The sequence below is a fragment of the Emydura macquarii genome, unplaced genomic scaffold (genome assembly GCF_026122565.2).
Source record: "Emydura macquarii macquarii isolate MOO-44397 ecotype Brisbane River unplaced genomic scaffold, CSIRO-AGI_Emac_v2 contig_2699, whole genome shotgun sequence".
NCBI lineage: Eukaryota > Metazoa > Chordata > Testudines > Chelidae > Emydura > Emydura macquarii.
Window position 1 is genome coordinate 4,811,172 of NW_027132836.1, and position 14,739 is coordinate 4,825,910.

The 14,739-nt window shown below is 46.9% G+C and overlaps 1 protein-coding gene across 6 annotated transcripts in view; it reads left to right on the forward strand.

Annotated features, from left to right (window-relative positions):
• Positions 1-14,739, forward strand: part of MYO1C (myosin IC) — a 117,903-nt gene that overhangs the window by 97,985 nt on the left and 5,179 nt on the right. For all 6 annotated transcript variants that reach the window (XM_067566016.1, XM_067566020.1, XM_067566017.1 and 3 more), the window contains 4 exons: positions 403-486; positions 12,468-12,561; positions 12,680-12,735; positions 13,577-13,712. In XM_067566016.1, the coding sequence (XP_067422117.1) occupies positions 403-486; positions 12,468-12,561; positions 12,680-12,735; positions 13,577-13,712 (370 nt within the window). The remainder of the gene's footprint in view (positions 1-402; positions 487-12,467; positions 12,562-12,679; positions 12,736-13,576; positions 13,713-14,739) is intronic.

The window sequence follows — 14,739 nt, forward strand, 5'->3', positions numbered from 1 at the left end:
CCATAAAATCTTACCTAAAGGCCGCATTTTTACGACAGTTTCCAAAAAACATGTTCCTGGGAGTGGATCTTCTTGGGCCCTTAAGATTCTGTGTGTGCCTTGTTTGGGTCATAGGTACCTCCAAAATAGAGTGAAGGATGTGAAGAGGAAAATTCCCAATCCTGAGCCCAAATTGAGTCTGGTTGGAGAACAATGCCGGGCAAACTGTCTCAGCAGAGGGAAATAGATTACTTACTGCAATTTAATTTTTTCAATAACATATTGTGTTGAAGGTGAATTGTACAAATTTGCCTTTGCCTATTCTGCAGTCATATCTTCTTTGTTCTCTTCCTCTCTTCTGTTTGAATTATTTTGCTTTTCTTCATCTTAAAGCTATCTTCACTTACCATCTGATTTCTTCAGGTATCTCAGCTCTTGAGACAGCTCTGTATGCAAAACATGGTGTGGAGCTACTGCAAGAGAATCAGCCCAGAGTGGAAACAGCAGGTGCAGTACATTTACATTACTTAACAGAGCTATCAAGTATTGCTAAGAACAAGGGATGGGATCCACATAGGGACTTAGGTGTTGCAATGCCTAAAAACTCACAGGAACAACACTGCTATCCACCGAGCCAAGTCAGGCACCTGTACAGTGAATGGGGAGAGATGGGTGTCTTAGAATGTGATCCAGCATGCTAGGTGGGGAACCACCTAAACTAATCAATGGGCAAAATAAATGGAGGGGTGGGGGAGACGGTGTCCTAATCCCTGCCTCCCTCACATAGTTAGGTGCCTAAATCCAGACTGCAGAGAGGTCCCTATTTCTGCTTAGTGATTCACAAACTGAAACCAACTGCCTAGAGTCAGGTGGCTTAGGCACCCAAGTTTCTTGTGGGAATGAGTTAGGCATCTGCTGTGCTCCACACAAAAGGGGGAAGGTGGGGAGTAGGTGGTGGTGTCCATCTTGTAACTTTTACCCCAATGGTTAGCAGATTTGCCTGGGATATAGAAGATCCAGGTTCAAGTCCCCCCTTCCTGCCAGAGGGGGAGAAAAGATTTGAACAGGGGTCTCCAGGCTCTCAGGAGGGTGCTTTAACCATTGAATAATTGAATTTCTTCTTCTAGTGTTGTCCCTGTGGGTGCTCCACTTTAGGTGTCATCACGTCCTGCACCTTTGATCAGAGATCTCAGCAGTATTCGCTTGTGTCACGCGCATGCAGTTGCTATCTCGTGGCGCCATTGGTGCATCTTTTAGCACACGCATGACCCAAGCACCTCAGTTCCTTCTCAACCGTCCATGGTCCGAGACAGAGCACTCATCAGCAGTTAAACTTTATTGCCCTTTAGACAAATTTAGAGTTGGTTATTTAACTTAGTTTAGTCATAGTTCAGTTTTTTTACTTAGTTAGTTACCTACCTAGTTAAAAAAAAAAAAAAAAAAAAACAACCCAAAAAATGTTGTCATGTTTATTTTATCCTAGATTTTTCTTCATCCAGTTAGCGGAGTTTGTAGTGATAAGAGATGCCAGGTTCCCCTGGCTTTGAGATACTCCTTCTGTAGGAAGGCAATGCTAGTGTTGGACAGACACTTGCTCTGTGTGCGGTGCCTGGGCAAAGCATATGGTCTGCGATCGACACTGTGGTCAGTCTTGGTGCCAGCACAGGTGCCGTAGTTTCCCTTGGCACAATAGTCTTTTTAGGTACTGCGGGGCATGATGGTGCGGTAGCGACTGTTGCTCCACTACCCTCCCTCCTTCCCCTCTACTTTGGAGTTCTAATGACAGACTCTACGGTAGAGAAGGGACTGAGGGGCTCGCATCGCATGTGTACTAGAACATCATTTCTCAACCTGTGCTACGCATACCCCCAGGGACACAGAGACACAGGCAGGGGGTACCTGGGGAAAAACAGAGTGAAGAGGAGGCAGGTGGCAGCTGCTGACTTCTGGGGAAGCTGGGCGGCAGCAGCCCACTTCCCACCCAGTCCCAGCTGGGAAGCGAGCAGCAGCCCCCAGCTTCTGGGGAAGGCAGGCGGCAGCCCCCCGCCAGGTCCCAGCTCCCACCTGGGAGCCTGGTGACAGCCTCCTGCATCTTGCGATCTGGGCTCGCAGCTGGGTGGTAGCCACTCAAGCCCCAACTCCAAGCCAAGGGACAGCCTCCAGCGCCCGGGCTTGAAGACAGGCAGCAGCTGCCTGCCCACATTCCTGGGTCCCAGCCAGTGCAGAAGCCTGCTCCAGCTCGGATTGGGTGGCAGCCCCCCTCCCTGGCTCAAGGCCCAGTGCCCAGAAAACTTGTCGATTTCACTGCTCTAGCTGAGCAGTGAAATTGACATCTGACAGCCCCAGATTTCACTAGTTACCCTCTTTTCCTGTCTCTCTCACCCCTTCCTCCTCTCAAATCTATGGCATAAAATTTGGCACAGCGCTTTATATTCCCCAGCATTGGCATGCTGCTCAAAGCCTCCTAGCTTTGGCCAACATCACCTCTAGCCCAGGTACATACCTGAGTTGTGCACCCCTGGTGTAAAGGTGGTAACCCTACCCACACTAGATCTGACATCTGTCATATCACAGCCTTATATACTCAGCCCCTCTTCCAACATATGGCTCACATTAGTCTGTAAATATAAAATCCCGTGGAAAATTGAGTGTTGGGTACTTATTAACATTTTCAGAAGTTAGGGGGTACTTACTACTTAGAAACACTGGACTAGAAGATGAGCCAACGGCACTGTGAGACAGCAACTGCATGTGCATGACCCGAGCAAATACTTCTGAGAAGGCGCAGGACGCACCGACACGTAAAGTGGAGCACCCACAGGGACACACATCTCGAAGAACACCAGTTAACTGCGCAAGGTGAGTAATTTTTTCATTCTGATATCCCTCAGTCTCTCCTGTTAAAGTTGTTCCACTGACAATAAATGATGAATGAGTGATTGTAGCAGAGGAACTGGATCCTGGATCACCCACCCCTGAGGTGGGTGCCCTAGCCACTGAACCACAGAGTCATTCTCTTTCTCTGTCCCAATGATTATTTGTAACCACTGGGCTAGAAGTTATAAGATGGGTGCTGCTGCAGCCTCTTTTGCCACTACCTCATTTCCTGACAGCCAGATTTTGAATGGGCTCTGATCCAGTAGGTAGTTTATGAGCACGCCTACCAGACTGAGCCCCACAAATGACTTTGGCAGCCAAACGCTTATCTTCCCCATGTTTATGAATCACTCTGGGGCTTAGTTGTCTGGGCACCTAGAGGGAGACAGCAGTGAGCATCCCAGAGGCAGAAACACAGGAATGTATGGAACTTTTACCCTGAAAACATAGGTGCTGAGTGAGTTTAGGCACCTACAGAGTTTGGTGGGAGTTCTTTGGCTTGCATTGGAGCTAAAATGGGTTTGGGCACCTAAGTACGTTTGCAGATTTGGACCTAGGAGTTTTTCTCAATTAACATTATTTATTTATTTTTGGTGGAGCAGGGCAGGGATTTGGGAGTGGGGAATTTATTGAGGAGAAAGGAGTTGTGGCATGGGAGAGTGGTTGGCTGGGGGGACAGATAAGACCAGATGGAGGAGAGGGTAGGAGTCCTAAATGGTAGCTAGAAGCAGTGAGGAAAGAGGGCAGTTCTGTGGGGTGAAGAAGGGTTTATAACCACTAGAGCAGTGTTTCTTAACCTGGGGTTTTAGAGGGGTCGCAAGTGCAGAGCTGGTATTGGGGGTGGCAAGAAAGGCAATTGCCTGGAGCCACAGGGGCGCCATGAAACTAAGTTACATGCCTCAGCCCCGTGGGGGTGGGACTCAGGCTTCAGGGGTACAGTAGTTTGGAAAGGTTAAGAACCACTGCACTAGAGAATGCTCACCTCCAGAATCTATAATTGAGCCCAGGAGTCCTGAGACTCTCTACAATCCTCAGCTGTCAGCAAATGCACATTAATAGTCCATTTCACAGGGGATAACGGAAAGTTCCGCCATTGGCCGTGGCCATTGTAACACCGCCTATACGAAACTGACCCAGAGATACTCTATAGGTCACTTCTTACTGTGCCGCACACAATAAACCTGGCCTGGGTGCCTTCGTTGCTCAGCTAATCCGTGGTCGTGTCGATTCATTTGTTCGTGAGAGCCGTCTCTGTTTCCTGATCAGAGCTGGGACAGCATCTGCACAGGGACACATGCCCACAGCCTATACTGATAAACATCGGTGGCTAACACACCATACCACATGAGCAATATTCCAGTCCAACAGTACTCGAGATTAAAAGAAAAATGCTATATATAAATTCATATGGCATATTTAAGTCACGGAGAGGAACTAACCATCAAGGAGATTCCATTTTCTATATGCAAGAGCTCTGTGAAGGCAGACAATGAGAAGTATATTAAACATGCGAGACATTGTTGGAATATCTCCTAAATAACTAGGTTACATTTTAATTTAAAGACTGTTTTATATTTACATAGTTATAGTTATGTACTTTTATAAAGACCCTTAAAACACTAAGCACACATAGTAAAACTTTATAGGTAGGCAAATGACTTTCCTGGAGGAGCCTGTGATTAAAAGCCTGCTATAAATCTCTGAAAATATCTGAATAATGAATTGTGCAGGCAAGGACTGGTTGTTGTAGATGTGGCTGTGCCAGTTTGCATAGGCAGTTACCCAGATGTTCAATATACTGTTCTTTGAGTGCTTGCTCATGTTGATTCCACGTTAGGTGTGTGCGCACTCATGTGCGTGGCTACCAGAGATTCTTTTGCCCTAGTGGTATCTGTAGGGCTGGCTCTGGTGCCCTCTGGAGCCCTGCATTCATGGTGTGGTATATGAGGAATCGCCATTCCTGTATTCCCTCAGTTCCTTCTCAAATGCCTTTCTCTTGCGATCACAAATGCTTCAGTAGTGATTTATAGATGTCGTAAATTAGTTTTCTTATAAATAGTTAAGAGTTAGATAGTTTAGTGGTCCCATTTGGGAGGTCTTCCTCAGGATGGGGTATGCACCGTTCTCCGAGCTTTAAGCCATGTTCTATTTGCCATAAGCCCTTCCCGCTCAACAACCCTGATAGTTGTTTGAAGTGTTTAGGGGAGATGCACAGAAGGGACAAGTGCAATATCTGTAGGGGCTTCACACCACAGACTAAAAAGATAGGGATATTCGCTTGAAGGCTCTGTTGATGGAGGCGGCATTCAGACCAACCTTAGAACCCTCCCTCTTGGACGCAGTGCCAAGTACTTCAGTGTCGGTGCAGAGTGCACCGCTAGCACCAGGCCCCTCTCGACACTGTTCACCTTTGCCAGTACTGAAGAAACAAAATGCGGACAAAGATCATTCCCCTGCACCTAAAAAGGACAAGAAGACATGGTCAGGCAAAGGACCCTTGTTGGGCTAGTTGCCTACATCAGAATGGCAGGAACTAGCTTTCCCACCAAGGGCTTCAAGCCCGCTGAGGGGACCACCTCTGACTTTTGGGAGCAGAAGGGGGCTTCTCCATTTGGTGGTGCTTTCATCATTCAAGTGCTTTCAAGTGGACAGGGACCTCATAGCCCTGCTGGTGCTGCCTACTTCACAGGACCTTCCCTCGGCAGTGGAGTCAGTGAAGGTACCAGCCTCCAGGGGAAAACCCACAATAGGAACACCAAAGTGTCAAATGATCAGCGCCTGCTCCTCTGAATCCCAGCATCAGGCTGTAACACCTCAGTGAAGGTCTCCGCATTGGTATCCGGGTCCATGTGATCAGTCCCTGGTTCCAAGGCATGAGTCTCTGGCCATGTGTTGCCAATCTTGGTCACCCCACTATCGGTCTTCATCATCCAGATACCGGTCGCCAATGGCATGGCTCCAGTCACTGAACCACTGGTGCTGATCTCTGTCGCCCTGTGCCCTGATGCCGCATGACTCACTGCCATCTCATCACTCCTCTGACATGCGGTATCAGTCCCAGGAAGCCTGGCACCAATCACCTTCCCCTTGGCACAGTTCCCCGGTGCCACATTGTAGCCATCAGGTGGAAGCACCATCTACTCCACCATGGTCCCCGAAGGAAGAACCATCCTCCTTGGAATCAAAAGGAGAACGCAGACACCAACCTCAAAAGCACTGGTCATCAGGTGCACAGGCTTTGGGTACAAGTCCCAAACTGGCCTCATAAGCAATGGCAGGTCCAATGGCCATTCTGGAGACTATAGGGGATCCCCAGGATGCTAGGACCATATTCCTACCAGTTTTCCACAACCAGGAGGCAGTCCATGGTACCAACTGGCCCGGTGCAGGAGCAGGATTCAGGTTCCAATGCTGGCAGTGAACCGCGAGATCTGGCACCAGGGTCAGCACCTGTGGAAGAAGAGGAAATGCCACCTCCTCCCCAGCAATCCCATCATCTTCTTCATCCCCAGATGAGGCAGTCACCAGCCCTGCCCCTACAATCCCTCCAGATGGCTTTCAGACCCACCAAGAGCTCCTCAAAAGGATCGCCTCCAACCTGGGATTAGAAGTAGAGGAACTCTCAGAGCCCATGGACAGCCTTCTTGATATCTGGCAGTGGCAGCACCAACCAAGATCACATTGCCAGTGCACGAATGAGTGCTTAAGGTGGTCAAGGCCTTATGGCAGACCCCATCCTCACTGCCACCAACATCAAAAAGGGCCAAAAAGAAATATTATGTGCCGGCCAAGGGGTATAAATATCTTTTCTCACCCCTGTCCCCAGAATCCCTGGTGGTGGCAGCCATGAACGAGAGGGACAGGTGCACTCAACCTCCCAAAAAATAAGGGCGCAAAGAAGCTGGATCTGTTTGGAAGAAAAATTAATTCCACAGCCAGTCTTCAGCTTAGAATCTCCCACCAGCAAGCATTGCCGGGGAGATATAACTACAACTTGTTGGACTTGATGGCAAAATTCAAGGACTTGCTGCCACAAGAGACTGGGCAGGAGTTTGCTTCCATCCTAGAGGAAGGCAAGGCAGTGGCTAGAGCCTCCCTACAAACAGCACTAGACGCAGTGGACTTCAGCGGTGTCTATGCATAGATGCTCCTGGCTGCAGTCATCAGGGTTATCCCAGGAAATGCAGCAGTCCATACAAGACCTCCTTTTAAGGGCAATGCCCTTTTTTCAGAGCCAACTGACACCAGCCTCCATGGCCTAAAAGATTTGAGGGCCATTCTACGCTCCCACGGACTGTATACCCCGCAGGCCTCCCGGAAGCAATTCTGCCCTTGGCCACAACAGCCTAGATTCTCGGGCCTGCCATGGTATAGTTCCTATAAAGGAAAGAGAGAGACAGAGGCTTTAAACATTGTTGGCCTGCCCCTGCCACCTCCTCCACAATGCAGCTGCCTGAGTGGGCCGCACCAGTCATTTTGAGGGTACGCCCGAGGATGGCATTCCAGTCTCCCTTCAGGATCCATGTCCCCATTTATTTCTCAAGCGCTTGTCTTCTTCCTTCTAAGGTTCTTCCTGCATGGGCCCAAAGTTACATTGGACCATTGGATCCTCAACACCATATTGAATGATTACACCCTGCACTTCTCTTCAGTTCTCCCCTCCCACTCCCTTACCCATCCCTCTTCAGGGATCCTTCTCACAAGCAACTTCTTGTCCAGGTGTTGGAAACCCTCCTACACATGGGCCCCATGGAGGAAGTCCCTCCAGATATGAGGGGAAAAGGGTTTTATTCCTGTTACTTTCTTATCCCGGAGGCCAAGTGAGGCGTCAGACCTATCCTGGACCTGCACCGCCTCAACAGATATCTCAAGAGGCTGAAGTTTCTCATGGTCTCCCTAGCCTCCATCATCCCTTCATTGGAGCCAGGGGACTGGTACGCCGCCCTCAACTTACAAATGTTTTCTTTCATATCTCAATCTTCCCTGGTCACAGAAGATTCTTCCAGTTCGTGGTGGACCAGCATCATTATCAATTCACAGCAATACCTTTCCGGTTTTTGTCTGCCACAAGTCTTCACAAAATGCATGGCAGTGATAGCCGCTTACCTGAGACATCAAGGAATGCAGATCTATTCCTACTTGGACAACTGTCTCATCAGCGGTAGGTTGCAAGCTCAGATTCAGTGCAGCATCGAGCTATACAGGCCACCTGCCAGGATCTGGGCCTGCTTGTGAACAAGCAGAAATCAACTGTCCCTGGTCCAGTGGGTAGAGTTTATATGTGCCATCCTCAACTCAATCCAGACTAGTGCATTCCTTTTGGAGCCCAGGTTCCAAGCCATGACAGAGCTCATCTCACACATTGGAACCCACCCTCTCACGACTGAGAGGATATGCCTCAAGCTGCTGGGCCACATGGCGGCATGCACTTACATTGTCCGGCATGCGTATTTACATCTCAGACCACTGCAGTCATGGCCAGCGTCAGTCTATACCCCCGGCAGACACAGTTTGGACCATATGGTCACAATCTCACTACTCATCCAATCATCCCTGACTTGCTGGACAGATGCTGAGAGAAGTACCCTTTGAAGGACCATCCCCTTCTGTGACACTAGTCCCTGACGCATCAGATTTGGCGTGGGGAACCCATCTCAACAATATCAGCACACAAGGACTCTGCACACAGGAGGATCGCTTCCTCCATATAAAAGTCAGAGAACTCAAGGCAATATGTTTGGCTTGTCAAGTGTTCCTTCCCTACCTGACAGGCAGAACAGTCCTAACGGACAACACTACCATGATCAACAAGCAAGGTGGAGCCCATTTGTCAGCCTTGTGTCAAGAAGCCTTCTGTTTGTAGGACTTTTGTGTGCAGAATAACATTCATATCATGGCTTCGCATCTCCTGGGGGCCAGGAATGCCCTAGCCGATCTCTTCAGCAGGTTCTTTTCGTCTCGTCACAAGTGGGCACTCTGCCCAGAGGTTGTCAGCATGATTTTCCAAAGGTGGGGGATTCCCCAAGTAGACCTGTTTGCATCCAGACAAAACAGGAAGTGCCACCAGTTCTGCTCCATCAGTAGGCTTGCCAGAGGCTCTCTGTCAGATGCCTTCCTGCGCTCCTGGGCAGGGACACTGCTGTATGCCTTCTCCCCAGTACTGCTGGTTCACAGGTTCCTGCTGAAGATCAGATCAGACAGAGCAAGTGTGATTCGGATAGCCCCAGCGTGGCCACGACCGCACTGGTTCAGCACCCTGCTGGTGCTCTCAACAGCAACCCCGCTGGAAGTGCCTCTTTGGCTGGATCTTCTGTCACAGGACCACAGCCATCTGCTGCATCTGACAGCATGGCTGAACACACAGGAGCAGGCTTGCTCAGCTCATAGAATCACAGAATATTAGAGTTGGAAGGGACCTCAGGAGGTCTAGTCCAACCCCCTGTTCAAAGCAGAACTAACCTCAGCTAAATCGTCCATGTTCAACAGGTTCTGATGGGCAGCAGAAAACCTTCTTACCAGAGCAACATACCTGGCCAGATAGAAGAGGTTTACCTGTTAGGCCTCGGAAAGCAGAACCTTTCTTCTCACTGAACCTCAATACAGTCTATATTGGACTACCTATTACAGTTCAAGCATCAGGGCCTAGCCCTCTCATCACTTAAGGTTCATCTGGCAGCTATTTCAGCCTTCCATCCTCTGGTCCATGTTAGATTAGTTTTTTCCCATGACATGATGATCAGGTTCTTAAAAGGCCTGGAGAGACTTTACCTACAAGTCAGAGATCCTGTTCCTCCCTGGCATTTGAATCTAGTCCTTTCAAGAATCACGCCCTCCTTCAAGCCATTAGCTTCCTGCTCTCTGCTGCTCCTCTCCTGGACGATTTCCTTCCTGGTGGCAATCACCTCAGCACAAAGGGTTTCTGAGATCAGAGCACTCATCTCGGAACTGACTTACAGAGTGCTTTATAAAGACAAGGTCCAACAGCGACCTCACCCAGTCTTCTTGCCAAAGGTGTTGTCACAGTTCAACAATAACCAGAACATATTCCTGCCTGTGCTCATCCTGAAACCACACAGCTTCAGGGAGGAGCATAGTTTGCACGCCCTAGATGTTAGAGGAGCTTTGAGCTTCTACATCAAAAGGAATTAAACCCTTCCATAGGTCGATGCAGCTGTTCATCACAGTGACAGAAAGAGTGAACAGTCTGCCGGTCTCCTCCCAGAGAATCTCCTTGTGGATAATCGCCTGCATCAAGTTCTGTTGTGAACAAGCTAAGATACAAATGATTGGCAGAGGCAACAGCTCACTCTACCAGGGCACAAATCATCAGTCTTCTTGGTGCAGGTCCCAATTCAAGACATCTGCAGAGCTGCTACCTGGTCTTCAGGTCACATTTTCATGTCCCATTACATGATCACCCAGCAGGCTCAGGATGACACCAGCTTTGGAAGAGCAGTATTGCAAACGGCACATCCATGAACTCCAAGCCCACCACCAAGGATACTGCTTGTGAGTCACCTAACATAGAATTGACCTGAGCAAGCACTCAAAGAAGAAAAAATGGTTACTGAACTTTCGTAACTCTTGTTCTTTGAGATTCGTTACTCTTGTCCGTTCCATGACTCACCCTCCATCCCCACCATTGGCGTTGACAACAAGAAGGAACTGAGGGGGCGCAGGGCCAGCAGTGCCTCATATACCACCACATGAGTGCGGGGCGCCAGAGCCAGCCCTACAGATACCACTAAAGCAAAAAATCTCTGGTAGCCGTGCACATGGGTACACACACCTAACAGGGAATGGACATGAGCAACACATCTCGAAGAACAACAGTTTCAAAAGGTCAGTAACTGTTTTTTCTCATTTAAAAAAAAAAAAAAAGCTAAACTGGAACCTTTGTATTGGAGACTTACAGATGTGCGTCTGAAACATGAGTTTTTAACATAGTCCTTTAAATAATTGGCATAAAAATGCTGAATCAGTAAAATAACGTTATAGACAATGCTATTCTCTGCATTTAATAAATTATTGCCACATAATTTAAAAGTCTCTGCATGGCTGTTTCTTTTGTTCCTTGTTCTATGCCTCCCACTTGGGCTGTGGCAAGCTGAATAGAATGCTGGGGTTTTTTGCTAACTAGTTAGTTAGTTAGTAATGGCTATTCCTCAGGACTGACACTTTCATCTTTTTCACCTATAAAGAATCTAGCATACTTTTGGGTATATATACACTGCAATAAAAAGCCTGCAGTACTGAGACTGAGCCTGGGTCAGTTGATTTGGCCTTGCAGGGTTCTGGCTGCAGGGCTAAAAATTGCAGTGTAGATATTCAAGCTTGGGCTGGAGCCTAAGCTCAGAGACTCTTCCCCCTCACAGGGTTGTAGAGCCCAGGCTCCGACCCCAGCGCAAACGTCTATGGTGCAATTTTTAGCCCCATGTGCCTGAGTCAGCTGACCCGGGCTAGCCACAACCATGCTGCAGATCTTTTATTGCAGTGTAAACATACCTGTTGGATGCTATACAAATAATACAGTCTTTAATGTTCTATTGAGCCTTATAAGGCAAAAGCTGTTTCACCTGCAAGGTCATACAGCTAAGAACTAAAAATGTGGGTCACGTTTATAGGACTGGCAACTGTCTAGGAAAGCAGTGCCTCTGAAAGAGACTTGGTGGATAACCAACTGAACATGGGCTCACCGTGTGGTATAGTGGCTAAGAGAACAAATGCTATCCTTTATATAAGTAGGGGAATATTGAGTAGAAGTAGGTAACTGTTGTTGTCACTGTATACAGCATTAAAGAGATCATTACTGAATACGCTATCCATTTCTGGTGTCCATGCTTCGAAAAGGCCGAGGACAAAATAGAAAGGTTTCAGAAAAGAGTGTGAAATACTTCGTCTTGAAAATGTTGCTTCCAGTGAGAGAATGAAGCTCAAACTGTTTAGCTTAACAAAGAGAAGGTTAAGAGGTGACTTGATCAGCATCTATAAGTACCTGCATGCAGGGAAGATTTCCAATGCCGGAGAATTCTTAAATCTAACAGACGAAGGCATAAAAGATCCAATGGCTATAAACTGAAGCTAAATAATTTCAGACTAGATATAAGGCACATATTTTTAACATTGAGATTAATTAACCGCTGGAGCGGTTTACTTAGGGATACAACGGATTCTACTTCATGTGGAGGCTTTTATCAAGATTGGATGTCTTTCTAAAAAATGTGCTGTATCACCACCAGAAGTTGAGGGCTTGATACAAGCACTACTTGATGCAATTTTATGGCCATTACTATGCATAAGGTCAGGCTACATGATCATAATGGTCCCCACTAGCATTAAAATCTAAGGGTATGTATACGCTGCAGGCTCCACGGCGATCGATTGAGCAGGTTGTGTAGACATGCTCAATTGATCCCAGGTGGCCTCTGCAGTCAGTGCCAGTAATCCATCTCCCCAGTAAGACTGCATTGACAGGAGGACTGCCGGTGGCAGTTTAGACCAGGCCTCTCATTTACTGAGCTTCTGGAGATAGCGATTGGTCTTCATTTAAAGATAATTTCATTGATTTACACAGATACAGAAAACCTCTAGGGTTTTTTTTCTCCTTGCAGTTGGATCAGAAAGTAGTTGCCAGTGAGATCTTTAAGGGTAAAAAGGACAATTATCCTCAGAGTGTTCCCAGACTCTTCATCAACACTCGACTTGGTGAGTAGCACTCAGAAATCTGAACAGGGAATACTTGTACTATTTTTTCCCCTCTCTTTTCTAGTCATTTCTCTTCCTGCCACAGTGTTTCTCCTCACCTCGTTGGTTTCTCTTTTAGGCACTGAAGAGATAAATCCGAAAGTCCTTCAGGTTTTAGGAAATGAAACAATCAAGGTGAGACTTTGTGTCTTGTAGTTACTGTGAAGCTTCTGCAACGATTCGATAGAATTGAACTCTTCAGCAAGTGTCTGGATTTCCTGACATGATGCATTAAGAATTCTACATTAGCTCAGATGGTGGTAACTGTGATAACTCTGCACTGAGGTGTTAGTGTTCCAACTGCAGAAATTGCAGTTTTGAGACGTGTGAATTTGGATTAGGGTGTAGAATTTGCAATTGAAAAGGATGTTTTCCTGGTGGGGATGATCCTTTGAGGTCTGTAGGTGAAAGGGCTAGATACAGTAGGGCAAAATGCTTTGTACACAAGAGTTAAATTTGGTCTTTCAACATCACTGTGAACTGGGTGGTGGTATCCTCTTGTTGTTGGTGGAGAAACTTAAGTATGGATTAGGACCTTGTAAAAATCACATAGGCGGTCCTGAGAATAGAAACCAGAATGCTTGTCTACCACTCCCATAAACTAGATGCAGTGTTGTTGTAACCGGGCTGGTTCCAGGATATCAGAGATGCAAGGTGGTGAAACTATATTTTTTAGAAGACCAACTTCCGTTGGCAAAAGAGACCAGCTTTTGAGCTCACACAGAGCTTTTCTTCAGGCCTGGGATTATACACAACAATGGAAGATATCAGATCCCAGACCTGAAGAAGAGCTCCGTGTGAGCACAAAAGCTGGTCTCTCTCACCAACAGAAGTTGGTCGACTAAAAGATATGGCCTCAACACTTTGTCTCTCTGACTCCCACAAACTGACCATTAGTCAGTGCTTTTTACATTGGAGAGCAGGAAGATGCCAATTAAACAAGTTTTGCTTTTGGAAATCATAACACTTGTTACAGTATGCAGTTTCTGTGGTCAAGTATGACCGGAAAGGATACAAGGCAAGAGCGCGGCAACTGCTTCTCACCCAGAATACCATCTTCATAGTCGAAGAAGCCAAAATTAAACAACGAATTGACTATGCCAATCTGACAGGTAAGGCAATTGCAGGACACATGATTTTTGCTCACTTGATAATTATAGCTGGAGGTGAAAACTCCAGGTGTTTGAGTGATCAATGCCTAAGAAGACAGAGGTGTTAAATACAGAACAGCATTTTTAACTCTAGCCACCTGAAATTGGGATTTCCCAGAACTGAGCCCCTAGTAGTGTACATTGTAAATATTCTTTGTACAAGTGTGTTTTTGGGATGGTTTCAAAGTTGACTAACCACATACACCTGCTACAAGAGAGTTTCACGGTCTCCAAATACGAGCCAGAGCAGTGTTTGTCCCTCAGCTTTCTGGGACGTTATTTAGTTTTCAAGGCCCCAGGCTTTTAGAGATGATTGTTGGCATTTGTGTAAAAGTTTTTTGGTTAGGATATGTTAGAAAAATGCTAACAAAGAAATCTTATTCAGAAATATTTGTACCAGTTCAACCCTTGGCTAATGTATTGTGGTCACTACTTGGCTTTGCCTTGTTTATGAAATCTCTTCACTTACTCCCACCTCTTCTTAGCTCCAAAACTTCCTACAGTCCAAGACACTGCAGTCTGCAGCACTGTTGCAAAGCCCCTTTCCCCCCTTCTCACCCAGTTCAGTCATTCACCACTGCATTGCTCCAATCATGGCCTATCACAGTCTTCACACAGTTGCCAACATTTTTTAAAAGTTTCCAAGGGCAACACTAATTTGGGGGCCTGGATCCCGCAAGCCCCTATTGCTTCAGGGCTGTGCATGCATTTCATTGAAAGTTAGGTTATTTTAATTTGAATATCCTAATATAAGGCTTCAAAATGTTTGCAGGTTTAAATTTTTATCTGCGACAGTCTAACCCCCTCATCCTCAGTATATATTAAAACCAAAACCAACCAAACCCTCCCAAAATAAAATACTACACACACAGTTCTCCCACTGGAAAGAGGGTGTGGGAGAGAATGAACCACACATGACAGATATTAATGCACAACTAGAAGGTGCTGAGATATTATGGTGTTGAGAGCTGTATAAAAATCTAAATAG